The sequence below is a fragment of the Canis lupus genome, chromosome X (assembly GCF_048164855.1).
Source record: "Canis lupus baileyi chromosome X, mCanLup2.hap1, whole genome shotgun sequence".
NCBI classification, from domain to species: domain Eukaryota; kingdom Metazoa; phylum Chordata; class Mammalia; order Carnivora; family Canidae; genus Canis; species Canis lupus.
In genome coordinates this window covers 113,668,046-113,695,952 of record NC_132876.1, presented here as the reverse complement: position 1 = coordinate 113,695,952, position 27,907 = coordinate 113,668,046, and the positions used below count along the sequence as shown (strand labels likewise).

General features: G+C 47.8%; 1 protein-coding gene across 2 annotated transcripts; it reads right to left on the bottom strand.

Moving 5' to 3' along the window:
- Positions 1-213: 213 nt before the first annotated feature.
- ASB9 (ankyrin repeat and SOCS box containing 9) lies at positions 214-27,056 on the bottom strand. Of its 2 annotated transcripts, none has more exons than XM_072816203.1 (7): positions 26,644-27,056; positions 19,146-19,225; positions 10,748-10,855; positions 7,584-7,734; positions 6,272-6,406; positions 4,013-4,269; positions 214-433 (listed from the first exon to the last, which is right to left on the bottom strand). In XM_072816203.1, the coding sequence occupies exons 1-6, from the start codon at positions 26,732-26,734 to the stop codon at positions 4,046-4,048; spliced, it is 789 nt and encodes a 262-aa protein (XP_072672304.1). In that variant the 5' UTR covers positions 26,735-27,056; the 3' UTR covers positions 214-433; positions 4,013-4,045. The 2 variants fall into 2 exon arrangements, with proteins under 2 accessions (XP_072672304.1, XP_072672303.1); XM_072816202.1 differs by having other exon boundaries at positions 4,078-4,269.
- Between the last annotated feature and the right edge of the window lie 851 nt (positions 27,057-27,907).

Genomic DNA, 27,907 nt, shown 5'->3' with positions numbered 1-27,907 from the left:
GAGAAGGGGCGGGAAGGTGCCTACCTGGCAGGGCCCCTGTGATGGCAGACGTAGTGCATGAAGTGGTCCTGGCTCAGCGCTGGGCTGTGGGAGACGTGCAAACAAGGGCTGTGATCTAGGGAAGGGGGAAAGGCCTCAGTGCCTCCCGACCAATAATACAAACATACCCGGCGTGTTTCCACCAAAAATAAAAATCTAATTGACAAAACTGGCCAAGCTTTATAAACGTGAGTTTATTTTAAAATGCCAATGGCCACGACACTCCACAATATTTGTGGGTCGTGTGTGCCTCCATCCCCTTGGCACATTTACATGTGCAGGAGAAACCGTTTCAGCTCCTCTGGGAGGACCAGTCCGTTGATCTTATGATGCTGCTGGGTCCCAAAGCACTTGCGGATTCTAAGGCGACAGAGCTGCAGCAGAGAAGGTGGCCCTGGAGAAAGAATGCAAGACAAGCCACATGTTGGTGTCACTGATCTAAGGCTACTTCTCCTCTCCTTCTAAAGCAGACGAGCTGTAACACTGTCCTAGGGAAATAACGTGGTTCTGCTTAAGACCATGTTCTGGGTTTCTAAGGAGGCATTTTTAGGCCACGTTCTCTCTTCGCTGGTATTTAATTGAAATGAGCTTGTTAGGTTTTGATTTAGAACAGCCGGGAAGAAAAAAAAATCAAAGCTCAGCCTCACTAATGGAGGCTGAAGGCAGCTAATTTTGGAATTATGAAGCCACACAAAATTCCCAATGATGCAAATAAAATTCATGTTTCACAGCTTTCTTGTATTTTACCTTAAAAAATAAGGTATTTCCAAAAAAAAGGCATTTCTAGATGCGTGTTTATAATTTAGCAATTTTAAGATATTCAAATATAATGAGCTATCAGTGAAGCCTAAGGGTATGTTATCTTATTAAGTCATATTTGTTTTTTATTCTGCACGCAGGGCTAACCCAATGCTTCAACTCACAGGTGAAAAGTAACCAGCCAAGACTTTACAGTTTAGGATGGTGGGTCTCAACAGGGGGTTGGGTGGAGGGGAAAAGGAGGAGACACATGGCAAAGTCGGGGGACACTTCTGTTTGTCACAACTTGGAGGGAGGGGCTACTAGCATCTAGTGGGTAGAGGCCAGGGAGGCCACTAGACATCCTGTTGACGGTGCTAAGGCTGAGAAACCCCATTAGAGAGTAGAAGGATGAGACAGGACTTCCTATCCACCCCTGACCGCCTGTACCAAACTGTAAATGGAATTCTCTCTTGGTTATTACACACACACACACACACACACACACACACACACACACACAAGCAAAGCTATATACCATCAAGAATCCCATAGAGCAGTGGCCCTGCAATCCGGGCTGCATTTCAGAATCACCTATCAGGGGGAGCTTTAGACCGCACGCTGTTGGGTCCCACCCCAGAGCTGTGGCTTCAGTTAATGTTGGGAGGGGGTGTGCACAAGAGTTTTTAAAGGCTTGTGCCCCAGGTCATCTTATTGTGGAGCCAAAGTTGAGAAAACAAGCAAAAGGATACAGTATGGCCTCGGCTTTCCTACAAGCTGCGGGGTGGGGTGGGTTGCCTAGCTCTCGGGTGAAGGCACAAAGGACAGGTGGAAAGAGATACCTCCACCATCAAAGACACAAAATGCAGTCTTGTCAATGGGGACCTGACAGCACATTCAAAAGGCCCCCGTTGGGATTTAGGGCACCTTCCAGATACGGTAGTTGGACTCAAGGCATATACTGACGAGCTGCTTCCCAGTGTACCCAAGGCACACAGATGGACAAACTGCCAAAACTACAGGGTGGGAAACTAAACTAAATTTCATCTCACTGGGGAAGTTGAAGGACATGTGCACTAGATACACTGTCAGGGACAACCGTGGGAGGTAATGATAAACGCTGGGCAATGCAGAAAAGCAGGACGACAGCGTAAGCAGCGCAACTACTGATACGGATTGAATATCTGCCATTTCCTCGAAGTGGGATGATGCACAATTGTAGCCTTAATCCCATATAAATAGAGCCGGAAACCCACTACAGCTCTGCAGCCACTTACTGGCACCTGCAAGTGTTCAAGCAGTTCCCTTTACTCAGTAATAAAACCAGCTAATTTTTTTAATCTATGAATTGGCATATTGCTTTGGTCTCGATTTCTTCCCCCCCAGGCCCCCGCCCCCAGCAACACTTAGGATGTTTTAAAGCCAAAGTGCTTTCAAGGGTGGCTCCTGTCATGCTGGGCTGAGAGTCATTTTCAGTTTTCATTGTGTGCCATGAGTAAACACTGCTTTACATGCTTTCCAAGGCCGGTGGGGTGGTAATCCTGAACTCCTCTGCAGGGACATCCAGAGACAGAATTTGCTGTGTTAAATCTGCAGGTCTGGCTCCCTGCACTTGCCTGGCCTCATTTCCTGTGGCCTTCCAGACTGCTGAGAGGCGACCTCACCAAAACCCCAAAAATGACGCATGGAGGCCAAAGCAGCAGTGATTCTCTCCAGTGGCAAATGACATTTTATAAACCAGTGGGATCACTGACCACACTGTCACCAAAATGGGAGTTAAAGGAATCAAGGGCAATGTAGGTGCCAACGAATGGCCTTTGGAAATCGAGTGGAAGGGAAGAGTCAGTGGAGGCAATCTGAAAATCCAAGGGGATTATTTACTGAGGCAGGGGATGAGGGATTATATATGTGTGGGTACACTTACGCACATGCGCACGTATATGCATGTACGTGTGCGCATGTGAGTGTGTGCGTACACATGACTTTGTGACTTTAGAAAGCCAGGAGACGCTGTTGCTTTTGTGGATCTCATTCCCAATTTTAAAAAGTTGTATTTTATGACTGTGTCGGTATACAGACAAACATAATCCAGGTTGAAGTTTATCCCTTTCTTCCTTTGGATCTTAAAAGAAATGAAAACATCTTTGTGCGCTCCTAATCACATCATGGGCCCCAAGCATTGTGCCATCTGTCCTGTTGGAGAAATAGGCCCTATATAGATAGATTTTTTTAAAAACAAATCATCAAAATGCAGTGACTATCCCACTGCTTAACCTAAAGTGGTGACTATCCCATTGCTTAACCTAAAGGGGTTTCTATTGAACTGTTCCTTATGCCTGACGCTGCTCAAAGGGGACAGGCCTTGTTGGGGGGCCCCTAAGGCAGGGCTTTGGCTGCAAGTACCCTGAGCAGTTGGAGTGGGAGGATGAAGTGATTCTGTGGCTGCTTTACAATTCTGCACAGAGCTAGGCCTAATTCTCAGCATGCAGGCTGGCGATAACCAGACAACCTGCCATCAGAACCCTCTGGTAGGGAAGCCTGCTTCAAAGTCTCACAACCTCGAAAACTTAACAAAGTCCACATTCTAGTAAAAAAAAAAAAAAAAGCAGGTCCTGAACTGGCTGCTCTCCATTTCCAGGGACAATTATGAATACCATCTGCGGGGTCTTTGTTCCCCACCCCAGCCCACCCCCGACCTCACGGCCCTACCCCCCTGCACAGCACTCAATGACAATGTTTAGTTGTTTGGGTCAGAAGGACTGGTTCTTATTTGCGGAGGTGTGGACTTAGGTGTTGACAGACTTGCAATAACAAATGCCTTCAGACTGCTATAAATCCTGAAAGGAGTAGCTTATAGCACTTAATGAGTAGCATTTTTGCCCCCCAGAAACCCACTTCTCAGTAGTGTGGCCCGTCCATAGTGCAGTAAGGCGTCCCAGGGGCACTGAACAACCCCAAAGAGGATTCTATTGCATCATCCCATAGCATGTTTTAGATAACTTTAATATCAAAATTTGTCAATACTATGTTAATCCTTTCAAAGGTGGCCTACCTCATATATGAATATTAGATCCTCCAAAACACCCGGTCTCCTACATTCCACACAACAGATGGTTCTTTTCCACATAACCAGTACCATACCTTGTTGAATACTCAATAATCTCAGCTCTCCACGTTTGATGACAGCCGAGAACAATTTTTCACATAGTATTGGAAGTCAGAACTTGGTAAGTACCTGCCTCTTGCTACAGCCCATAAGAGCTATGGATTAGGGCTTAGGTTCGGGCAAAGAAGAAGCACCTTCTCTCTGCAAGAAAAGCTGGGTCAAAGGGCTCTCGGGAGGCACCAACTCCAAGGGACGTTTGCCTTCAGCATTCTTGGCCTGGGTGTCTGCTCCAAAGTCCATGAGCAGGAGTGCCAGCTCCCTGCTGGATGCCCTGGCCACCACGTGCAGAGGGGAATCCAGACCCCGGCCCTGGTTCACGCTTGCACCTAAACAGTCAGTCACAAGAATAACACAGTCAGCCAAGAAGCTGAGCCCAAGCGTCCCCCTTCTCCAAGCACTATGCCTCAAATTCCTTCACAAAGGGACTTCTATAGTGGGCACGGCAATCCTGGAAAACAATGGGACACGACTTGATTCCATTTAATAATACGGGGAAAGTGCCATTTGACAATGTGACTAAAGGTATAACATGAGCTATGCAGCATACGAGGTCACCTTTGGGGATGCCTGGGTGGCTCAGTCGGTTGGGCAGCTGCCTTCAGCTCAGGTCGTGGTCCCCGGGTCCCGGGATGGAGCCCTGCATCAGGCTCCCTGCTCAGGGGGAGCCTGCTTCTTCCTCTGCCTCTGCCGCTCCCCACCCCCCAACTGGCTCATGCGCTCTCTCGCTTTCTCTCAAATAAATAAAATCTTTAATAAAAAAAAAATTTGCCTTTGAGTGCTAGCCATAGGTATGCTACATATGAGAAAAATGCTGGAGGCATGCAAGCCGCACGTGCATCATTGTAGTGTGTACGTATTAGCCATACAAGCTGCGAGTGAGGCTTTTCACTTTCATACAGTGAAATCTCATCTATCACACCACGCAGCCACACTCACACGCCGAGCCACTGCTATAAAACCTGGGACCCGGGACTGTGTAATCTAAACTGCAAAGAGGGCATCTCCTAGGTGAGGGCGGCCAATTCCAAGGTCACGGGGAAGATGGCACAGTCCTCCTCTTCGGGAGTAAGGTGGATTTCTAGGACCGTCCCAAGCCAGTTCCATCCTGACACTCTACAAATCCCTACCCAGACCGGATGCTGGCTCCCACTGGGACATGTGGGGACATGTGGCTCTGTCTCAGCTGCTGTCCCCCTAGTAAAATGGAAACCTGCGTCCACTCGACAAATTGTAACTGGGTTGTTCTGGTACTGTTCTTGGTTTTGTGAGGGATGCAAAACCCTGCCCTTTCCTAAAAGCTTAAATCTACATAGAGCATCGGGGGAGAGGGAGGAATGGTGGGAGAGAGAGAGAAGGAGCATGAAGCTCCTAATGCCCGGCTATGGCTGCCACATGAGTGGAAGGCAACAAGAACCACAGAAGCATTCAAGGGAAGGGTTACTGGAGCTGTAAAGAATAAGCAGGACTCAGGTAATTACAGGGGTGACAAAACGGACATCGGAGGTTGAAGGAGGGTCTGGACAACAGCAGGGGGTGGGGGAAAAAAAAGGACGCTCCACAGGCCTTCTGGAGAAAAACAACATTTCCAATGAGCTAAAAATGAGGCAGGTGGAATCTGCAAATCAAGGCAAACTGGCAAGGAAGGCCCTGGGGGGAGGCGCAGCCGTGCTCCAGCAGCCGTGCTCCAGCAGCCCTGCCAGTCCTCCAGGGCTAAGAGCGTGACCTGCCGCAGCGGGGGGAGGCGACAGGGAAGGGAGGGGGGCAGAGAATCACCGAGGACCACCCTGGGAGCAGATCCGATTGGCATCATTATCCTCATCACACGTGAAAGAACGAAAGTGCAAACAGCATAAGACATTTCCCCACGGGGACCCAGTCACTGTGAACCCCTATCCTGTTCGCCTCCTTGGCCCACACTCTGCGTGCCCCACCCCCGCCCCCTCCCCAGGATGCAAACAGCTTTAAAATATGTTTAGGGACGCCTGGCTGGCTCAGGGGCTGAGCGGCTGCCTTTGGCTCAGGGCGTGATCCTGGACTCCGGGGATCGAGTCCCGCATTGGGCTCCCCGCGGGGAGCCTGCTTCTCCCTCTGCCTATGTCTCTGCCTCTCTCTCTCTCTCTGTGTCTCTCATGAATGAATGAATAAAATGTTTAAAAATAAATAAAAATAAATATATTTTAAGAATACATAAAAAATAAACTCCTTTCCTTTTTCCTTTCCTTTCCTTTCCCTTCCTTTCTTTTCCTTTTGCCTTTTTCCTTTCCTTTCCTTTTGCCTTTTTCCTTTCCTTTCCTTTCCTTTCCTTTGGTCGTGTGCTTTTAGTTTTACCTGATTCCAGCAGCTTCTTGGCACAGGCTACCTGCTGGTTTTCACAAGCCTGGTACAGCGGTGTGCCCAGGTGGCTGATGTTGTAGTCCACATCGCCCCCGTGCGCGGCCAGGGTCTCCAGGCACCCCACGTGGCCTGCAGCCCAAGACAGAGCAAAGACAGCTTCAGCCCCGTCTGTCGGCCCGGAAACCCGGCCCTCCCTGTGGGCTGTGCGCCTCCACTCACTCGGACCCCGGACCCGAAGCTACTTCCTCCAGCCCAGGGCTGACTGTCAGCTGCACCATGCCAGACACAGAGACCGGGGGGGGGGGGGGGGCGAGGCGGCCCAGGCGAGGGGACGTGGAGGGGGAGGCCCTGCAGGAGGCGAGAGGCAGCCTCGGAGCTCCAGGCAGGCCACCGCGGCCACAGGAGAGGTGACAAGCAGCTGCCAAACCCGACTGGCGGGGGCCCCGTCTGGCAACCCAGGTTTGCTCAAAGCTGAACCAAAGCTCTTGCTCGGGCTACAATGCCACACCTCAAACATCGCTCCTCTGCCTTCCTCTTTGCATAAAATCATTTGAGTTCCACGCATCTGGGGAAGATGCTGAGTTGACGCATCTCTTGAAGAAGAAACGTCAATGCTTTGGGAGATTGTGATCCTACGGATGGATTCGGTCAAATAGGACTGGGGAGCCATTCTGTGAAAGCCACCGGGGAAGTAAGACCCTACTGGCAGCGTGCGGTCAGGATGGGGATGACGGCGGCAATGGACGCTGGGGAGAAGCAAAACTTGCCATTGTATTTTTTGTGTCCGAGTTAAGAATATCGGGAAAGCTGTGACTTTATGAAAAAGAATTACCCCAGGGCCGCCTGGATGGCTCAGCGTTTGAGCGTCTGCCTTTGGCTCAGGGCGTGATCCTGGGGTCCTGGGATCGAGTCCCACATCGGGCTCCCTGCGTGGAGCCTGCTGCTCCCTCTGCTTGTGTCTCTGCCTCTCTCTCTCTCATTCTCTCTCATAAATAAATAAAATCTTAAAAAAAAAGAATTACCCCAAGCTGAGTAAGTGCTGGGGATCTCATGTCCAACATTATGCAATAATACCAATACTGTATACTTGAAATTTGCTAAGAGGATACATCCAAGAGTCTGCAATATCCTTGGCGTGGGGGCCAAGAGTCTGCAATTGCACGCCAGGCCAGGCGGATGCTTCCGGTCCCAGGACCTCACACTGAGAAAAGGTCCCTCAAAACCACCCCTCCGCTTGCTTCGTCCTTGCAACAGTAAGATGTCTGCGGAAGGAGAGGCGGAAAACGTAAATTCTCCATAGATTTACCTCTCTTAGCAGCTTCGTGGATGGGCGATGCCAGGTCACTCACGGCGTGGGGGCTGGCCCCATGCTGCAGAAGCAAATTCACACAGTCCTGGCTGCCGCTGACGCACGCATTGAACAAAGGGGTGTGCCAGTCGGTGGTAACGCCATCCACCTGGAAAGAAGAGCGCCAGGCTGAAGGCAGGTGGTGGGGGCCCGGGTTCAAATCTAGCCTCCACTCCTGTCAAGCTGTTATTTGACTTCCCTGAGCCTCCCATTCCGCGGCTATAACATGACGACAAAAATAGCAAATTCCAAAAACAACAACAACCAAATTCCACAAGGTTGTGAAAAACCGAATGAGCTGAGGCACCGAACATGTTGCCGAATGTTCTATCACTTCCACGCCCCCAGGAACAGGAATTCTGAAGCCAGTTGGGATGATCCTATATAGCTTACAAACTCCTCTCCTTGTTTTAAATGTTCCACCCTAGACCTGTCCCACACCAGTCCAGTGTCCTTTACAGTAGTGAGAGGAACGTATTATTAACGTTACTTTTTTTTTTATTTTAAAACATGACTTTCACAGAAATATAGGGTGAATACGTGCCAAAGATTTCCTTCAATTCGTTCATTAGGGAGAGAACCAGGAAGATGGTAAGGCTGGCTCAAAGGGGAATTTATATAGTCAGTCAATTAATGCTGAAATAAATTTGCTAACAGATACAAGACTGGCTACCGTCCTTCAGGGCCAGAAAACTACAGTCTTTGGGGCCATCTTTCCTAACGTGGGAAACCCGACAGAAACTTGCAGTTCACATCTGACTTCACAGTGTCTGGGCTATAACCAAATAGGGAAGAACAAAGCCAAATGCAACTTTTCTACACTGTTAAGAGAAACTATACTGCAGACGAGAAGAGCCTTCTTACAAACCATTTCCAAGGAAGGCCAGGACTAGTGAGGCACAGAAGATGTCCCGGGTGCAAAGTTTAAGGAGACCCTCCCTTCCAGGCCCACGCAAGTGCTCAACAACCCTGAGAGGCAGTGGCTCTCCAGAGCTGGCATCCTAGGTGCCCTTAGGCCTCCCCTGAGTCCTGGTCCTGTTTCCACACGTGGAGTGGGTTTTCTCAAACCCTATATAAACCCGATGATGCACTCACCGATGGCTCTCTACTACTGCTCTCAGGACAAAGCCCATTTTCCTGGCAAGGACAACAAGGCTGTTTGTGTGCTGGCCCCTCTTACCCACTCTGCTGCCATAAGGAGCGATTTGAAATTTATTTTTTTTAAATTGCTCAGTTTCACTTCCAGGCCTTTACAACAGCCCTTCCCAGTGGGCGGGAAGCACACAACTTGCCCCAACCCACCAGTCAACTGGCTGATTCCAATAGATCCTTTGAGTTTCAACTTAGACATCATTCCTCCTAGGAAGCCTCTTCAGACTTCCTCTCCCCCATCACAGCACTCACTCTTGCCACACGGTGGTGGTTTGCAAAAATGGCCACACATTCTCCGCACTGTCTGCATATCCCTTTGCCATGTAGCAATGCAATTCCTGCCATCAAGAGATGGAGACTACTTTTCTAATCCTTGAACCTGGGCTCACCCATGGGACTTGCTTTGCCCAGTGGGACGATGGCAAATGAGAACTTGCCTTCTTTTTGATGCTCTAGGCATCCCTGCTACCATGGGAACCAGGCCAGGCTGCCTGTGAAAGGATGAGAGACCACACAGAGATTTTGTCACCCCAGCCATCCCAGCCAAGGTCATTGCGAAGCGGCCCTCCCCAGCCAACCTGTCAGCTAACCTTCAAGGCCTAAGTAAGCCCTGCTGAGGTCAGCCGAACCAGGCCAGGTCAGACCTATCTGGCTGGCACAGGAACTGTGAGATAAGTAAATGGCTGTTGTCTTAAGTAATTCAGTTGTGGTGGCTTGTTACACAGCCAAATAGAACAGGAAGAAACAATGTTTGGTAACTGCCCGCTGTGGCAGAGATGTGCATCCGACAAAGCTACTTCCGCTCGCTCTCCGGGGCACACAGCCAGACTACACTCCCCAGCTTCCCAGGCCATGAGACAAGTTCTGGCTCATGGGATGTGGGGCCAAAAGTGACATACGTCACGGCCAAGATAGGCCCTTAAAAGTCCTCTGTGCACAACCCTCCACATCTTTTCTCCTTCCAAACTCCTGGAGTGGAGGTGACTACTAGTAGCATATGTGGAAGTCACTTGTTGAAGATGGTGGGGTGACAGGATGAAAGGAACCTGTGTGCCTGAATCACCCCCAGGAAAGAGCCACCCAACCAGGAACACCCCCACTGGAGTTTCAGTTCAGTAAGAAATATGCTTGTGTTGTACCAGGCCACCAAGATTTCAGGTTTTATCTATTAATGTGACGAGTGTGATATTTGTTAATTCGCCTATTTATCCGGCTGGGTCCTCATCTAATTTATAAGTTCCTAAGGACCTTCATCCAGGGTTAGGCACGTAACAAATGCTCAGGAAATACAGGTTGAGAGAACATGAGAAACCCACATATGTAATTTTCTAATCAGACTTGTCTGTCACTTTTGACCTTGAGGGGACGTAGTGAATGGAAGACTTACTGGTCCCCACTTTCCGGTAGGGACCTACTGAGATCCTAGGGAAGGGATCTCATTATGCCATCCTGATTCTCATTCTCTAAGTAAAAATCAAATACCTCACTTCCCTCAATCCTCACAAAACCACAGCAAGCTTACACAGCTTCACTGTCATTTTCCCCCTCTTCTCAGATACGGACTCAAAAGCTCAGAGCCTCGGTAACTTATTCCAGTTTTCAATACTAGAAAATGGTAGACATGGTTTGGGACCATTATTCAGGTCCTCTGGAGCCAAATATTCCATATTTTCCATAATATTTCATTACCTTCCAGCCATAGGAATGAAGGCGAAATCTAACAGTTATTTATTAGTAGTGACTGCTCAAGAAAATGATGCAGACTCAAACCACCACTACTTTCTAGCTAAAAATTCAGTACTTCGTCTATCCCTAAAGCAAAGAAGCTTGATGGACATAATACTTTGGAAAAACACCTCTCTTCAACCTTCAAATCGGACTAGTCAAAAACGCTGGAAATCATTCAAAAGGGATAGGAACCGTCATTTGTCATTCACGGTTTCTAAGACATTTATGTGAGCTGCACTTACCTGAGCCCCATGCTTCAATAAAATGTTTGCACAAGAGGGATGGCCTCCCAGACAGGCTTCATGAAGGGGAGACACACGATCTGCTGTGACGAGGTTCACAGGCCATCCCTGGAGGAGAGGAAATGAGCAGAGTAAGGGGTACAAAGCAATAGTTTCATAGGGTGGGTTTTCAGCCACAGATCCAGTGCTATGACCATGCTTTTAAAGTTAACCTGGCTCACAGTCGGAGAGTAGGGTAAGGTGTTCCTAATGACATTAAAACAAACAAACAAAAAAGGAACTCTCGGGGTGCCTGGGTGGCTCAGTCAGTTAAGCGTCTGCCTTCGGCTTGGGCCATGAGCCCAGGGTCCTGGGATCAAGCCCCCCTGTTGGGCTTCCTGCTCAGCAGGGAGCCTACTTCTCCCTCTCCCCCTGCTTCTGCCCCTGCTGTGCACTTTTTCTCTCTCAGTCTCTCTGTCAAAATGAATAAAATCTTTTAAAAAAAGGAACTTTCATGCTGCTGGTGGAAGTATAATATGATATACAGGGAAACAGTTGCACAGTCTCCTATTAGAGTTGACGAGATGCATCCCTATGACCCAGCAATTTGACTCTTAGGGATACACATTCTAGACTTTTCTCTTGTTCTCACTTGCTCCTGTCCTCCCACTTGCTAGCTTTTTGTTGAGAAGGTCCAAGACAAGGAACGGAGAACAGTCTCCAGCCAACTGCCACCCAGGAGGAACTGAATCTTGCCAAAAGGCATGTGAGTTACAACTCATGTCCATCTCTAGTCAAGCCTTAAAATGTCTACGTCTCGAGCCCTCACCTTGACTGCAGACTCTTATGAGTCCCTGACCCACGTAAATTGTGTCTAGATTCCTGACCCACAGACACTGTGAGCTAATACAGGTCTATTACATTAAGCTGCTGAGGTTGGGGGGAATTTGTTACACAGCAAGAGATGACGAATGCAGGGCCAAAGCATGAGGTGAACCCCCACAGACAGACAGCAGGAAGTTCCAAGGCAGAGGGGCAATTAGGTTCTCACTCTAGGTACTCAAGATCCAAAGAACCAAGAAACTTCTCTGAAGGCCCTGGGGTTCATCAACCCCTTGGAAAATGTGCTCTTAAGATGATTATGAGCCCAATCCAAGCAAAACATCAAAAGAACTCCAGGAGAGGCTCCATAGACACACACACCCCCGGTCGTGGAATAGTTACCCTTAACAGGAGGAAACTGGGTACAATAAAGTTCTTTTTCTTGGGACACATTAGTTAAGAACACGATTAGTTTAATGACTTGGTAATACACTGTACCTTTTCTTCCCATAACAGTTCAAATCTGCCTAAAATCATTCCAATAAATTACCTCCCACAGCATCATTCCTAACACACATTCTTCCACTTGTACAGACATCTATGAGTCTATCAGCATCCTGATCATCCTGTCCTGTCGGTTTTTACTGTGATGGGTGACCTCATCGATTTTGAGAGGTCCAATAATTCTGGACAGACTCTGGAGTCAACAGGATTCAGTATACTGAATCCAGAGCCTTTCGTTGGGTTGGCTTGATGAGGGGTTCTGGGAGACTCGAAATAATCCAATTGTAAATGAGAAATTCCAACATCCACTATGGTATTTTGCCCCCCGGCCCTGCTGTTCACAGGGAGGGAAACGACTAAATCTTCCCACCTGTAGCCCAGCATCCCATCTGTACCCAATGAGCACTGAATAAATGCTTACTGACCCCCAACTCAAGAAGAACTGTTATTTTATTATTGTCATTATAATTGTATTATGTAATTGGAGGTATCCCCTCTAAGATTTGTTCTCAGATGCACTTCTGCCCCCCTCTCAATGCTCTATCTTTGTCCAATCTCTTCCATTCACACTGCTAGAGTACACAAGAAATCCATATCCCCCTGTGCAACAGACTATGGGATGAAAGAAGACTGTCCTTTAAAGGAATTATGTATTAGGTGTTCCATTATTATAAATGTACTCCTCTAGTCACCAATGACATTTCTTTCTTTCTTTCTTTCTTTTTAAAGATTTCATTTATTTATTTGAGAGAGGGAGCACAAGCAGGGGGAGCAGCAGAGGGAGAGGGAGAAGCGGACTCCTTGCTGAGTAGGGAGCCCAATGAGGGGCTCGATCCCAGGACCCCAGGATCATAACCCGAGCCAAAGGCAGAGGCTTAACTGAGCCACCCAGGCATCCTGCCCTTCCTTCCTTCCTTCCTTCCTTCCTTCCTTCCTTCCTTCCTTCCTTCCTCCCTTCCTCCCTTCCTTCCTCCCTTCCTTCCCTTTCTTTCTTCCTTCCTTCTTTCTTTCTTTCTTTCCTTCTCTCTCTTTCTTTCTTTCTTTCTCTCTTTCTCTCTCTCTTTCTTTCTTTTTCTTACTTTCCCACTGCCATTTCTAAGCAATCATTTGGGTGCTTATACATAAACCCAGGTAAGTGAAAATGCCAAAGAAATCAGTCACAATACAAGAAGTTTTCACCCCACCTTACATAAGCACATTACAAAGAGGTTCCTTTCCATTAAGGTTCACTCTGCAAATTTAGGACTGCATGTACAGTTCCTCATTGAGCCACAGTGCCACTTTAAAGGAACTGTGGCAATTTGTCTGAATTATCGACAAATCTGAATCAAAGAATATCGTAAGGTGCTTTTTAGCCCATTACTTCACACAGGGTCCAGTCCGCAGTGGGTTCTCAGGTTTCTTAAAAAACAAACAAAAAAAAAAGGTTAAATGGCTTATCTCTAATTTTTCTATCATCGATTGTCCCTCAGGTCAGCCTGTGATCAGACACGCTTTTTGATGGGGCCACGGGGCTGGACAATGTCAGGGCAGCCACAACGACACAGTGCCCTGTACCCGGCAGCTTTCTGTCCCAGCCTCAAGTCCTATGTGCACGCCGCCTGAACCAACTCGAAGACTCCAAGGTCGGGCTTCTTCCTTTGTCCTGTCACAAGGGACACATCATTGTCTACACCCTGGGCGGAAGGTGGTCATGGACACCTGTCTTCTCGCATTCATCAAACACACTGCCCCTTCTACTGTAGCCAGGAGATCAAAGCCACTTGATGTGAGAACTTCTCACATTCCTCTCCTGCCACCCCTGAAACCTCTGCGTGTCTAGTCTTCGATCCTTCCACTGCTCCCTTCTCCAAGCCTGCCCCGACAGCCCGTGACCTCAGCCCAGCCCTCCGCCACCTCGTCATTTGCCTTCGGCCACCTCCTCAGAGGTGTCCCCCCAGCTCTCTCCTCTCGGCCACACTTTCTTCTCGCATTTTGAAGTCTTCCCATCCTTGTTCCTGACCCTCTACCAAACTTCCATCCGATGCTCTTCTCCCCTTGGCTCCCTCTCCCCCCTTTTTAAAAAATACTCCCCCATAATCTCTACTTCTCGCCCTTCTCTCATCTACCAACACGATCCCACTGAAACTGCTTTTTAAAGATCACCAGAGACTCCCTCCTTGTGGAATTCAATAGATGTTGCTCTGTCCTCCCCCTTTCCACCTCTGAATTTGCTATGTATCCATCCCAACCTCATGAAACCCCTCCTCTGGCTGAAACCAAGCTCTCCCTGAACAACCTCTACCTCACCTCCTCTCGTCCTTTTTCTGTCTCTCTCACTAACTGTCCTTTCCCCCCTGACATCTCCTAACACTGGCATTTCAAGGATTTGCCCTCAAATCCGTTTTTCTTCTCTCAATACTCTCTATATAATAGTATACGGCTTTCAAAACTCAATCTCTACCCCGGTACACGTTTCTAGGTCCCTGCTAAGACATAACCACCGGGAGACCCAACTAACAACGTAAACTCAGCCTCTGCCAACAACCAAACTCTCCCTGAAAAGGGTTCCTTGTCTGGCCAGCCCGAATCCTCTGAATGGCACCACTATCTTGTCTCATACCTAGGAGGGAGACCTCAGAGGGAGGGGAGCAGACTGATTCCCAAGTTCAAATGCTCAGCAGGGAGCACCCAACAAGCAGTGTGACCTTGAGCCAGTTACTTATCCCCCCGAGCCTCAGTTTCCTCGCGTGTAAAATGGGGACAACTGTACCCGCCCTATAAGGTTGTTACGAGGACCATGAAATGATGCATGCTTAGCCCTCTGTAATTTCCAGGCAGTCATGATCTGAGATTTCTTCGTATTCTTTACCACTTAGCCTTGAGTTAGCTGCCACATCCGAAAGATCTGATGTTTCAGAACACTGGGATCTTTCCTCGTTTCCACTCAGTAGTAACTTAGCCCTTTAAGGATTGCAGGGGGCAACATCAAGAGGGGTGCCCGGGTGGCTCAGTGGTTTAGCACCGCCTTCAGCTCGGGATGTGATCCTGGAGTCCCGGGATCGAGTTCTGCATCAGGATCCCTGCATGGAGCCTGCTTCTCCCTCTGCCTGTGTCTCTGCCTCTCTCTCTCTCTCATGAATAAATAAAATATATTTTTAATTATTTAAAAAAAGAGTTGTATCCGAGGGACAGAAAAGCCAGTCTTCACCACCTGCTTGCAGCCAGGCCTTATTGCTAAGGCTCTCAGTCTCCACTGGGCCGTGGAACGGGGAGCTTTGAAAGTCCTGATACCCAGGCTGCATCCCAGAGCACTTACCATATAATCAAAGGAGGCTGAAGTCAGGCATCAGTATTTTCTTTTAAAGATTTTATTTATTTATTTGAGAAAGAGAGAGAGACAGAAGGAGCAGGATGAGGGGGTAGAGGGAGAAGCAGACTCCCAGCTGAGCCGATGGCAGGGCTCGATCCCAGGACTCTGGGATCATGATCTGAGCCAAAGGCAGATGCTTAACTGACTGAGCCACCCAGGCGTCCCCAGGCATCAGTATTTTTAAAGCCTCACCTTAACCCAGACATCTCAAGGCTATTCTAACGTGCAGTCCAGACTGAGAACCACCAAATTAAGGTCACACCACATGGTCAAGCCGTACCTTACTTGCTTTCTGCTGATCCAACAAACTGCTACTGTTTTTTTAAATAAATTTTGATTGAAATGCAATAAAGAAAAGTCCATAAATCCTAAGTGTAAATCTCAAGGAATTATCATAAAGAAAATATACATGTTCTCACTACACAGGTAAAGAAGCTTGGTATTATCTGTCTTTTCAAATTTACCCCTTCTAGTGGGAGGAGCTGGTAATACAATATCTTACTTGTAATCTGAATTACCCCGATCACTAATTGGCATAGTTTGATACATTTGCTGAATATTTGGATATCCTTTTTTATGAAGTGCCAGTCCAAGTCTCTTGCTCATTTTTCTGTTGGGTTGCCTGCATTTTCTGTATTGATTTTAGACAAGGAATATGAGCCGTCATTGGATGGATAAATGGATGGATATATATATATATACACGTAGCAAATATTTTCTCGTCTGTGGCTTGCCTCCTTGCTTTCCAAATATTGCCTTTTGTTGAAGTTCTTAATTTTAATGAAATCCAACTTACGTATTTCTTTCATGTCCAAAGGCCTTTCTCTCTCTCCTACAGTCATAATGTTTTTGTTTTTGTTTTTTTTTATAAGAAAAGAATCCTTGAACCTAGTGGTTCTACAGGAGCTTTTAAAAAACTACCAATGCAGGGGGCACCTGGGTGGCTCAGTTGGTTAAGCATCTAGCTCTTGACTGTGGCTCAGGTCATGGTCTCAGGGTCATGGGATCAAGTGCCCAAGTTGGGCTCAGCAGGGAATCTGCTTGAGGTTGTCTCTTCTTTTCCCTCTCCCTTTGCCCCTCCCCCTACTCTCTCTCAAATAAATAAATAAAATATGAAAAAAAAGAAAAAAAACTTCAATGCATGAAGACTGCCCTAGTTTAAATCAGAATATCTGGAGTGAGGCCCAGGCATTGTTATTTTTTAAAAGCATCCCAGATTATTTCAATGCGAAGCCATGGTGAAGAATAGTCATCATATATTCAACTTCTCCCTTCTTGGGCCAAATAAGACTTTCTTTCCTCTTTCTTTTCTCTTTTCTCTTTGTTTTACAGACATTTGAATGTTTGGTCTTATTTTCCTTCCTAAAATATGTTTGGTTTAGCAACCATGTTTGTCATTATGTTTTGATTATCCAAAGTGTTATTAGATCGCAATCAGAGAATAAATACCATGTGTGATGATGGTAACCGGAACAGGTGATTTATAGTTAATCCTCACAAACCCATATAAGGTAGCCTAACAGACTGAATTTTTGGTCTTAATTCTTTACTCTCCTATAGCAGTGTAATATATTCACATCTTTGCCATCACCTCATAGTTGATAAAATGTACTTCCTTCATCCTTGACTTCAGACTTGGTCATCCAGCTTGCTTTGGCCAATGGGATGTTGGTGGATGTGACATAAATAGGCTGGAAATACCCCTGCATGGCTGGGCTTGCCCTGCCATGCTCCAGCCTTTTGCCATGAGAATAAAATTCCTCAGGTAACCACGGCTCCAAGAGGAATGGGAGACAGGTGGCAGAGCTGCACCCAACCCATGGCCTGCAGACAAGCCCAGCCTAGGCTGGCTGACCCAAAGACTCGTAGGCCAGAAATCAATGTTTATTGCATTATGCCACTGGGTCTGGGGTGGTTTGTTACCCAGCAAGATCTGATACGGGTAGTTATTGAAATGCTCATTTTATGAAAGCCAAAACTGAGGTTCCAAGAAGAGAAGTTGCTCAAATAAAGTGATAGAGCTCAGATAAAGAAATGGCTCCATCCGATGTGTGGTAAACATACAAATACTGAAGATAAATGAATATCGGTCCAATTTAATAAGTGATATATAAAAGCTACAGTGATCATTTTTCAACCTATCAAAATAAGGTAAATGTTTCATTTTATCTGAGAAGCAGCTTAACTGCTTTTGGCTAGAGTTATGTGTTACTATCTATATTTCTATTTATAATAGGCTTCTGCTACCATAAACAGCTTAAGATAGTGGCTTAGGGTAGTCTGAAATTTGTCTTTAGAAGTTGTTATCTTACAGGAGCATTTCCGAGTCTAGATAGGTCCACGAAATTGGAATTTTCTTTATTTTAAAACATTTATTTTCACCAATAACTACCTAAGTGTATGATGTCCTTCCATTATGAATCCAGACAACAAACCACAGCGGTAATAGCAGTATATAGGACTATGACTGAGAGGACTCACAGACACTTACGTTGTATTACGATCACTGGAGACATCTAAAATATCTCAAAATCTGCACTCAACCTACTTAGAAAATATGATAGTTACTGGCATCATCACAAAATCTTCTTATTTAATACAGTTGATATCATCATGTCACATTTGTTCTTTTACTAATTTGATAGGTCTTCTCAGTATTGTGTTTTGTGCATTGAAAACACTAGTCCAAGAAGGGGTCCATGGACTTTGCCACACTGCCAAAGGGTCCATAGTTATGGGAAGGGCTGAGAGCTCCCACCAAAAGACCTATAGCCTTTTTAGAAAACAGAACATTCTGAACAAAAGCTTTATCAGAATCCTGAATGGTGATTTCAACTCCTTTTTAAAAAATATCTTCACTGAAGTTCCCATTAATTTCAAACTAGCAAAACTCAAATTAATGTGGACTTGAAATTACACTAGAGGAGCAGAGAAATGAATATCCAACTGAGCAGAGCCACAATCAACTAGAGGCTTCCATAAAACTGAAAATGCCTCTTAAATGATATGACTACAAACACATTTTCAGGGCACCTGGGTGGCTCAGTGGTTGAGCATCTGCCTTTGGCTCAGAACGTGATCCTGGGGTCCTGGGATCGAGTCCCACATCAGACTCCCCGCAGGGAGCCTGCTTCTCCCTCTGCCTGTGTCTGTGCCTCTCTCTGTGTCTCCATGAATAAATAAATAAATAAAATCAATAAAAACACATTTTTAAGCATTTATTTGACATTAGGAGTTTTCAACCTCCATGCTACTGGCATTTGGGGCTAGATAGTTTTCTGATGTAGAGGGCTGTCCTGAGCAACGAATGTAGGATGCTTGGAGAGGCCCTTGGTCTCTGCCTACTCGATGCCAGTAGCACCGCCCCCCCAGCCCTTGCTCCCAGTCGTGACAACCAAAAATGTCTCCAGACATTGTCACGTGTCCCTGAGAAAAACTACTCACACGATTATTTTCAAAAACACAGCCCATCGATTAAAGTGAAGGCAGTCTGAATGCACAAATCTGCCTGTTATTCACCTAGTAGGTACTAACAGTGCCTACGATGTGCATAGAACTGTCCTAAATTCTAGTATTTATGCCAGCCTCCAGATAAAAAAAGAAATGGTTAAGTAGGACAGGATTCACCTCATTTTGCTGAAGAGAAAATTTATATCTTAATCAGACTCTGATTTTTTTCTCGGTGTGGTGAGCAATAGGATATGCTTAATATGTCTTTTTCTTTCCCCCAAAGCCACATACCTGGCCAATGAGGTTCCTCAAGGAAAGCAGACGCCCATGGATGGCAGCTTCATGCACCGGAGACCAATCGGACACAATATCTACATGGAAAGGGAGGAACGGGTTACAACCTGCTAACGCACCATAGACCCAAGGTGCACCCTTGCTGGTCAGTAAGAGCCCAGTGGGTCTTCCTGGATGGAGACATTGGAGTCAATTCACCAGAAGTCCCATTAGCCCATCAGCATTTCTCCCCTCTATTGACGCTCCGAGGACACGTTTTATTTGAAATGTCTAGATAGCTAAAAAAAGAACTACAGCCAGTATCCAAACTGAGGACAAGAGAGGTAGATCAGGATAACGGACTACTGAACTTCCATTTACACACTGGTTTCCAAGGCAAATGGTCCACTGAGTTAAGTGAGAGCATCACTAATTATCAGCATCAGCCTGCAAGCTGTGCTTGCCAGTCTAGCTTCCTGCATGAAATATGAACTCTGGTATCTCAGCAAACAGCGCCATAAACTAAGAGAAGTGATCGCAGAATTACATACACCATTAGGTTTGAAATCAGATCTAAACAGAACTGTATCTATTTATGGACTACCTCCTGTCCCAATATCAAGCACAACATGGAGCTCAGTCTGACCCTGTAACTGGGACATTATGTACCCCGAAAGGCAGCATGCCAATGTGGTTAAGAGAGCTCTGAATTCAGACCTGCTTGGCTTCTTCTGAGCTGTGGGTCCCTGGACAGGCTCCGAGCCTCAGTTTCCTTCCCTATAATGTGAGGACAGCAATAAACTTACCCATAGCTCAATACCTATTAGCTACTATCATTATCCTGCCCTGCCATTAAGCAGAGTCTTGATGACACCCCCATAATCCCTGCTATTTCAAACAGCAAATTTATTCTACAACCATATGGAAAGAACACACACTCTTAGGAAGGAAGCCTGTAAACCCCTATCCCAACACATTAAATGTGTTCCTCTCTCTAATTGAATGTGGAGGTAATCTGAACGAGGCAGAGACGAATTTTCCTCATCACAACCCGTGTCTGATTTCCGGAACAAACAGGAAGTCAGAAGGTGAGGAGGTTCCTCCAAGCTTGCTTCTGTTCCCCCTCTGCGTGCTTGGTAAACACACAAACACAGCAGAATGTTCTGGTTCCAGTCATGCCTGCAAAGGAACTGGTGTCTCCTAAAAGCTAATGGGACCTGGGGAGCCAGGGCAGTTCCTAGTGCCTTACCAACTGCAAAGCTGGAGACTAGAACACTTTGTACTTGACACATGTTGGCGGAGGTCTGCCTATCTGGAACTATCAGTGCCCTGGAAAATCTGTCCCAAGGAGCAAATTACCATCCTTCCAGATGGATCCACAAAGCATTTATAGGTAAGAGGAAGCTGAATGAGCCTAAGGGCGCACTGTCCATCCAATGCTTTCCTTCTGGGGTCATTAAGAATACCTTAAGTGAAATGGCTTTTCCGACCTCCGAAACCTTATGCTCGATAGAAACTTCATGTCCTCCCAGTATTCTCTGAGGTTCCTGATGCTCTTAAGAAAAATATTGCTGGTTCTGGGGCTTGGAGCCTACATTCCAGACTGCAGCTAAGGGAAGGTGTCTCTCTAAACTAGAATTGAAAGGACAACTAATTCCGCACTGCAGGTGCTAATGCAAAATACAATCCGCACAAAATCTTGAGTGGGAAGGATGAGCCAAAAATTGAGAAAGGTTCCGAAAGTCGCTTTTAAAGAAACTTGCAAATGTACCCTAATGGATCACCATGTGTGTAATGATTAATCCGTTTTTTCTCCCAAGTGTTCAGCTGCTAAGAAATATAGCTGGCACACTCCCCAACCTTTCTTAAAGCGAGCTCGGATAATTAGAGTTGACAACCTAAACAGTCCGGGCAGATAATTGGGGACCTAAATTGTAATTCTGTTCAGATTTCATAAAACTGATGCAATTATATTATCAACTATAGACAAAAATGAGCTTGACTTTCTATTCATTTGTCTTGAAACCATTACTCCTTCCATTTACAATGAAGCATTGTGCGCTCCTCTAAGAGGAATAAAAAAGGCTACCTAAGGTTTTGTACCCCTGCTCTAGCACGTAGTCTGTACAAAGCAGACACAGTCTCTCACCGAGAAGCACGGGGTGTTGTCCACGTACACGTGGTGGGGGACTGACCCTGTACATCTACCTATCTAACACCTTTATTGAGTTATAATCCACACACCATACAGTTCGCCCACCTAAAGTGTACAATTCATTGGTTCTCAGTAGATTCACAGAGTAGTGCAGCCATTACTACTATAGTCAACTTCAGGACACTTTCGTCCTCCCCAAAAGCAACCCCTTGTCCATTAGCGGTCACTCCCCAGTTTCACTGCCCTCGACACCTGGCCACCACTGCTCTACTGAACATTTCATAGAAATGGAATCATACAGGATGGGGTCCTTTGGGACTGGCTTCTTCCACCTGGTGTAATGGTTCAAGGTTCATCCAACGTTACAGGACATATCAGTACCTCATTCTTTTCGGTGGCCAAATAATACCCACTGTATAGACAGATCACATTTTTTTTTTTACTCATTGGTCAGCTGATAGACGCCTGGGTTGTTTTTACTTCTTGGCTGTGATTAACAATGTTGCTATGAACATCCATGTGCAAATCTCTGTCTGACCACCTTCAGCTCTCTTGGTTTCACACCTTGGAGTGGAATCACTATAGGACCAAGTAACCCAATGTTTAGCCTTCTGTGGAACTTCCAAACTATCTTCCAAAATGGCCTTGCCACTTTATATCCCCATCAGCAGTGTATGAGACTTCCCTTTCTAAATTAAAGGCATTTCAGACCAGAGTTTGGTAAGCCTGTCACAGGCTGTCTATCACTCCTGGCCAGGATAAACACTTGGGGCCTTGCAAAGCCAAAATTCATCTCAAATTTATACAAGGACGTCAGCCTCAGCAGGTGTCTGAACAACTGAGTGATTATGTAAGAACTTAAAATCGTGACAGGGGATAGGTTAACATTTGTCTAGCAGTGAGAGCATGGAGAGATGTACCTAGACATACACACGGTTTAGTAAACGCCATAATTTGCCACGTGGACTAGTCCATACACTCTCTTTAGCTCTTGAAAGCACTGAAGAGATGGATGAGACCTACATCTCGTGTGCTCCTGCCTGGGAAAGTCAGGGAGAGGTTTCTCCAGGGTTGTCCAGAGCCCACACCCAAGCAGGCAATGAGCTACAGACGACATGTGCAATTAAGCCCAGAAGCGGCTCTGCCTGCCTTCCTGCTAAGAGAGCACACAGGGCAAAGGGGACCTGCTGCCTCCGGAACACGGAAATGCTCACAGTAGGGGACTGGGTGGAGAGGTGACTCGAGGTCACCATCCCCTCTTCCACTGACCCCACCACCGACTTTGAAACTTCAGGACCATTATCTGCACACAAGACACCGTCCAGGCCCTGAGTATGTGCTAAGGATTTCCCCTGCACTCGCCCAGCCGGGGCCTACTGGTTTTACTGCCAGAAAAGAGATGCCCACTGGGGTCTCCGGCAACGCCACGGATGCCCTAGTGCAGCTCTCCTAACCCGCCCCACCAGGCCTCCAATTAGTGCCATTAAACCTACCTTTCTTTTAGATCGAGTCTCCATCCAACCCCGCAGTGCATTAGGAAGTCTGTCATTTATTTCACTTTTATTGCATTCTGGAATGATTTTTTTTTAATTCCATTATTTCAGAAGGGATTTTAAAGGCGCTAATTGGTACATTCTGAAAAGAGCTACTATATATATATATATAAAAGAGCTACTAACGAAGCTCTGAGGCAGTGGCATAGATCTATCTCCATCCTGAGAAACATTTTGCGAGGTCAAGGGGCAGAGAGGGAGGCTGAGTGGGCCCGAGGCGGCGGGGGCGGCTGCCTTCGGCCTCTGGGATGTGGTAAGGGAGGCCCGGCGCTGGGCGCCAACACTGCCCACGATCTGGGCGCTGTGTTTACAAATCCGATGCACCCTGGTTGGGTTCCAGGACAAACAAAAAGAGGAGGAACAGAGACAGAGGCTCGTGGTCAGAAACTGGAAACAGAAAGGCCCACTGAGGCAGCTGGTGGGCCAGTCAGACCTGCCCACTGTCATTCTCTCTCCAGTCCCAACGCCCAGCGTCTTCTTTCTCGCTCTCTGTCTGGCTCACTCTCAGGCTGCTTTCTCCACGGGGACCTCAGAGATCACCCCTTCTGTCTGAGCAGGCAGGTGTCCCCACAGAAACCCTCACCCTGGGATCTAAAAATCCACGAGAGTGGGGGACTGCGGCCCTTCCATGCCTGCTTGCACCTGTCTTCAATGGGAGCCCACTGTCTACAGGGTGGCCTCAATCTCCTGAGGAAAGCAATTTCTCTACAAACACCTGCTCAGGGGCTTCTGGGTGGTGTTTAGTCTCTGCCTCCGTGTATTCTTCCAAAGTCTCTATGAATAGGTACGAATGGGCTCCCTAGAGCCGCCATGACCAAGTGGGCCTCAACTATCTATTCCTTGCCATCTTGTTCTGAAGGTGAGAAGTCAGACACGACAGCGTCATCAGGGCCATGCTCTCTCCAGAGGCTCCAGGGAAGAATCCTTCCTTCTTTGCCTCTTCTAGCTTCAGGTGGTAGCCGTCCAGCGCTGCTGGGGCTTTTTGGCTTGTTAGACGTGTCACCCCAATCTCTGCCTCTGCTGCCACAAGGCCTTCTCCCTGTCTCCCCTCTTCTAAGGACACGAGTCATTGAATTAGGGCCCGCCGGACTCCAGTATCACCTCACCTGAACTGATGACACCTCCAACAGCCCCATTTCCAAACAAGGACACGTTCTGAGGTACTGGGGGTGGGGGCTCCCACGTATCTTTTGGGGAGGCACAATTCAACCCATAACATGGTATTTTCAGGGAAAGAAAAAGACATTTTTTGGGGGGGCGGGGGGGGGCTCCTGGCAGAGGACTGAATCATTGAACAAATCTCTCTGAAGAGCTGGTTGCCATCTGCACGTCCTTTCCTCCCTTCGTCCAGAGGAGGCGGAGAAAGACCTGCAAGTGAGAAAGGGAGCAGCCACGTTCCCCAAGAGGAAGCACACCTGGGCCCTGGTTAACCTCTGACCTGGCCCTGTGCCAGGGGATACGCTTCACCTGAGCTGTGCCCCGGCATGGCCCTGCGGAAATAGCGCTCCGGAGGGGCCCACATTCCACACCTCACCAAGGTCAGGACTTTAGAAGCATAAACAAATGCAACTGGGCCAGAACTGAGGCTGCGCCCGAGGGGCAGGGCTGACGCAAAGCAGTGGGAGCTGGACCCCACTCAGGAAGGGAGCGGCAGAGAGTCTGGGAGGGCTTCGTGGTGGCAGTGGCTGGGCCGGGTGCGGAAGGTGAGGGGGACTTGGCCAGTCAGGTGCAGAGGACAAGGAGGCAGGAGAGCCGAGGTGTCCTGCCATCTGCCCGTGTGACTTCTGCTTCTTTGGAAACTTCTCATCCTTTAGTTCCTGGGAAATGACAACACCCAAATCTCTTTCTGCTTCTCTAACTCACCGGTCTTGCATGCTCAGCTGCAGGCCTGGCCCGGGGCTCCATCCATGGCTCCCTGCTCTGGGCCATCAGACAAGCTCTCCTTTCCCAGGATTTCAGCACAGCCCCCGCAGAACACTCAGAGGTCTCGGCTTCCCAACCCCCTTGGCTGCCATTCATTTAAGCTTAAAAACTTTACAGTTTCAGCTGCCTTCCCTCCTTTAGTCCCGATATTTAATCAAGCAGCATAGCCTGATTGCTCTTTCCTTTGAAACTGTCACCCTTGTTTCCCCTTCCTCTGTCATTTCCAAAGCTCGATCCAAATGTAAGCCCCATGCTTAGATAGTGAGTGCCTGGTTCTCAAAGCCCCAAACAACACCACCAGCATCACTCGGGAGCCTATTAGGAATGCATATGCCCAGGCTCCACCCGGGCCTACAAGGGCATCAGAAGCTCTGGGGGGTGGGGCCCAGCCATCTGCATGTGAGCAAACCCTCTGGGTGACACCAACACATGAGAGAGTTGGAGAACCTGGGCATTCGTGCAAGAATTTCCCGTAATCCCACAATCCATCCTGAACATGGCCACCAGATTCATTTACTTACAGTCTTCCTTACTGCCAGGTCTCCACTCCAGAACCATCGATGGCTCCCAATTCCCTGCTTTATGAAGGCTTAACTCCACCGAGCCTTTGCAGCTCTGTTATTGAGTTCGAGCTCTCCAAACTTGTCCTCAGCAGATTCCCTAAGACTCTGCATTCTAGTTGTGACAATGTGTTCAGTTTCGAAGCACCATACCCTTTAGCATATGGACACCTGTCCACCCCCACTCACCCATCCTGCCCCACATGGAGTTGGATTAGGACCTTTAGAAACCGTAATCAGAGAAAAGTGGCCGCCCCCCTCCCACGAGTGGAAATAAAAATAAACAATACTTAGGTGTAAAATAATCATGTGGAACTCATCCAGGTTACTGATTCTTTCCCACTTGAACTTGGAAATATAATTTGCTGCTTTAATGATACATTTATCGCATTCATTTTTTTAAAAGTAATTTTTGGTGCCACGCTGCTTTCTACTACTCCAAGCTTGTGCTCAAAAAATCTGATTAATCCAGTTCTGCCTTCGGGGATCCAGATCCTATCTGTCGAGTGCCCTGCTCCTTTTAGAAGCAAAACTGGATAGTGAATGAATGGATGAGCAGTCCTGTCTGCTCAGTTAGTAGGAGGGAAGGCATGTGGTATTTTGTATCTTCTGTTGTTTTCCCTTTCAGCAGCTGTGCCACAGGAGAGTAGTGAGTCCTACCTGACTGCTGGGTCCCTGCATACTGCCCCTTTGATAGACCCATGTCGTGGGCAGCCTTGCTAACAATATGAATCTGAAGCCTCATGCTCAGACCCATTTTACAGTCCTTTCAGTCAGCAGGCACCTGCTGGATGCTCACCAAAAAATGACAGTTGCCCAGAGGCACGAGACTCTACAGTTAGCAAAGACACCACCCGACCGGTGAGAATTACGCCTGTAAGATGCTTCTCTGAAGTTTAAAAAAAAAGAAAGAAAGAAAAAGTCTCCTTTTACAGTGAATCGATCAGCGCTCAGTGTTGGGACATCACTTATAAACCCAGCCCCGCCTAAATGCCAAATACCTGAGACCTTTTGATAAATGTCTCGGCAGTAAAAATACCCTATTAGAAGTTTTACCCCTCCGATGTGATATACGGGCTCCATCTGGCCCACAAAGGATCATTCTTCGGAGCTGAAGTTTTTACCGGTGAATAAACTGTGCCACTTGGCCTCGGATGGTGTCCAGGACTCCGCAGAGGAGGTGTACCCCCTGATCCGAGCGGAGGATGTCTGGCTGACAAGCCGGGGACACACCCCAGCGGGGCCACCGGAGCCACCCCGCCCTCTCCTCTCGAAGCCCGCTAGCCAGCCTCCCCGCGCTCTGGTCCCACGGCCCCTGGACTCACCCCCCATCCACGGGTTGGAAAGGAGCCTGGTGTCGGGCGGGCCTCCCGGCCTCAGAGACTTGCTGGTCCCGCCCGGAGGCTTGCCGTCCATGGTGCCCCCGGAGCCGGGCAACCTCCGTGTTCCACTTCAATTGCTCAGGAAAGTCCAAATTCCATGTTCTTTCTGCTGCTGGGAATTCCGGAGCCTCGGCCGCACCGTCCTGCTCAGACGGTAGAGAACAGCAGAGCACAGAATGGGCAGGGTAATCCGAGCACTACCTGTGGTCAGACGGACGCGCGCCCAGGCACACACGCGCGCACACACACACGCACGCACACGCTCCACCTAGCCGGCTGGAGGTCGGCCAAAGCCCACAGCGGGCCCCCCAGCCCCAAGTCGGCAAAGTTGCTGATGTCACGTCCTTTCCCAAACTGAGACCAATCAGTGAGGAAGCCTTGGTTTATCAGGAAGGAAAGCCAGTTTGTAACTTTTGGAGAGCAAAGGGAACAGGGTGGGGGGAGGAAACCACGCCCCGCTGCAACGTTGTTGCCTCTGCGGGGATCTGCTTGTTCTTTGGGGGCTCCTCATTGTTGAGAAAGCCCCAGAACCCACGAGCTGAGAAAGCTGGTTTTGCTGCAGCCCGGCTGAACTGCTTGCACAGCAACATGCACAGCACGCCCTGGCCATCTGCACATGTGGTTTCAATTTTTCTGGGAGTTTCTTATGGGAAAATGTGTCTATATGCAACAAAAATGTCCCTTTGGAAAGAACTGCTATTTTCCTACCTCTGACTTCAAGGATTTCACTGCGTGTCCGGCTTTGCCTTTCCTCCCCACATTGTATTGTAACTCCTAAATAAATAATTAATGGTTGCTATTGGAAAATGGATTGCTGGGGGGGCTGGGGTGTGGAAGGAACTTGCTACTTTATTCGTTGTAAGAAGTTTTACCCTGGGAAGGTTCCGCCTATTTGCCTTTACAAAACAGTGGGTCCTTGTCCGTGTGTCTTTCCAGGTGGACTCAGTTTCCCCACACCCCTGGGTGCCACTTCAGGCTGATGGCCAACCCTAGGCTCCCACTGTGCCTCTCTTCCAGGTGGAAGGGCATTTTTCTTCCCAGTTAGGGAAGGCTCTGAGTTCGTCTTAAGCACAGTCTGTGAAATGACTGCGGATTTTTTTTTAATGCCAGAGGTAGCCTCACTGTTTCAGACTTAAGGATCCTCCACTGAAACGCATGGCGGCCACTGTTAACAGGCTGAGGTAGTGTCCTTCCTGTTTTAAAATGC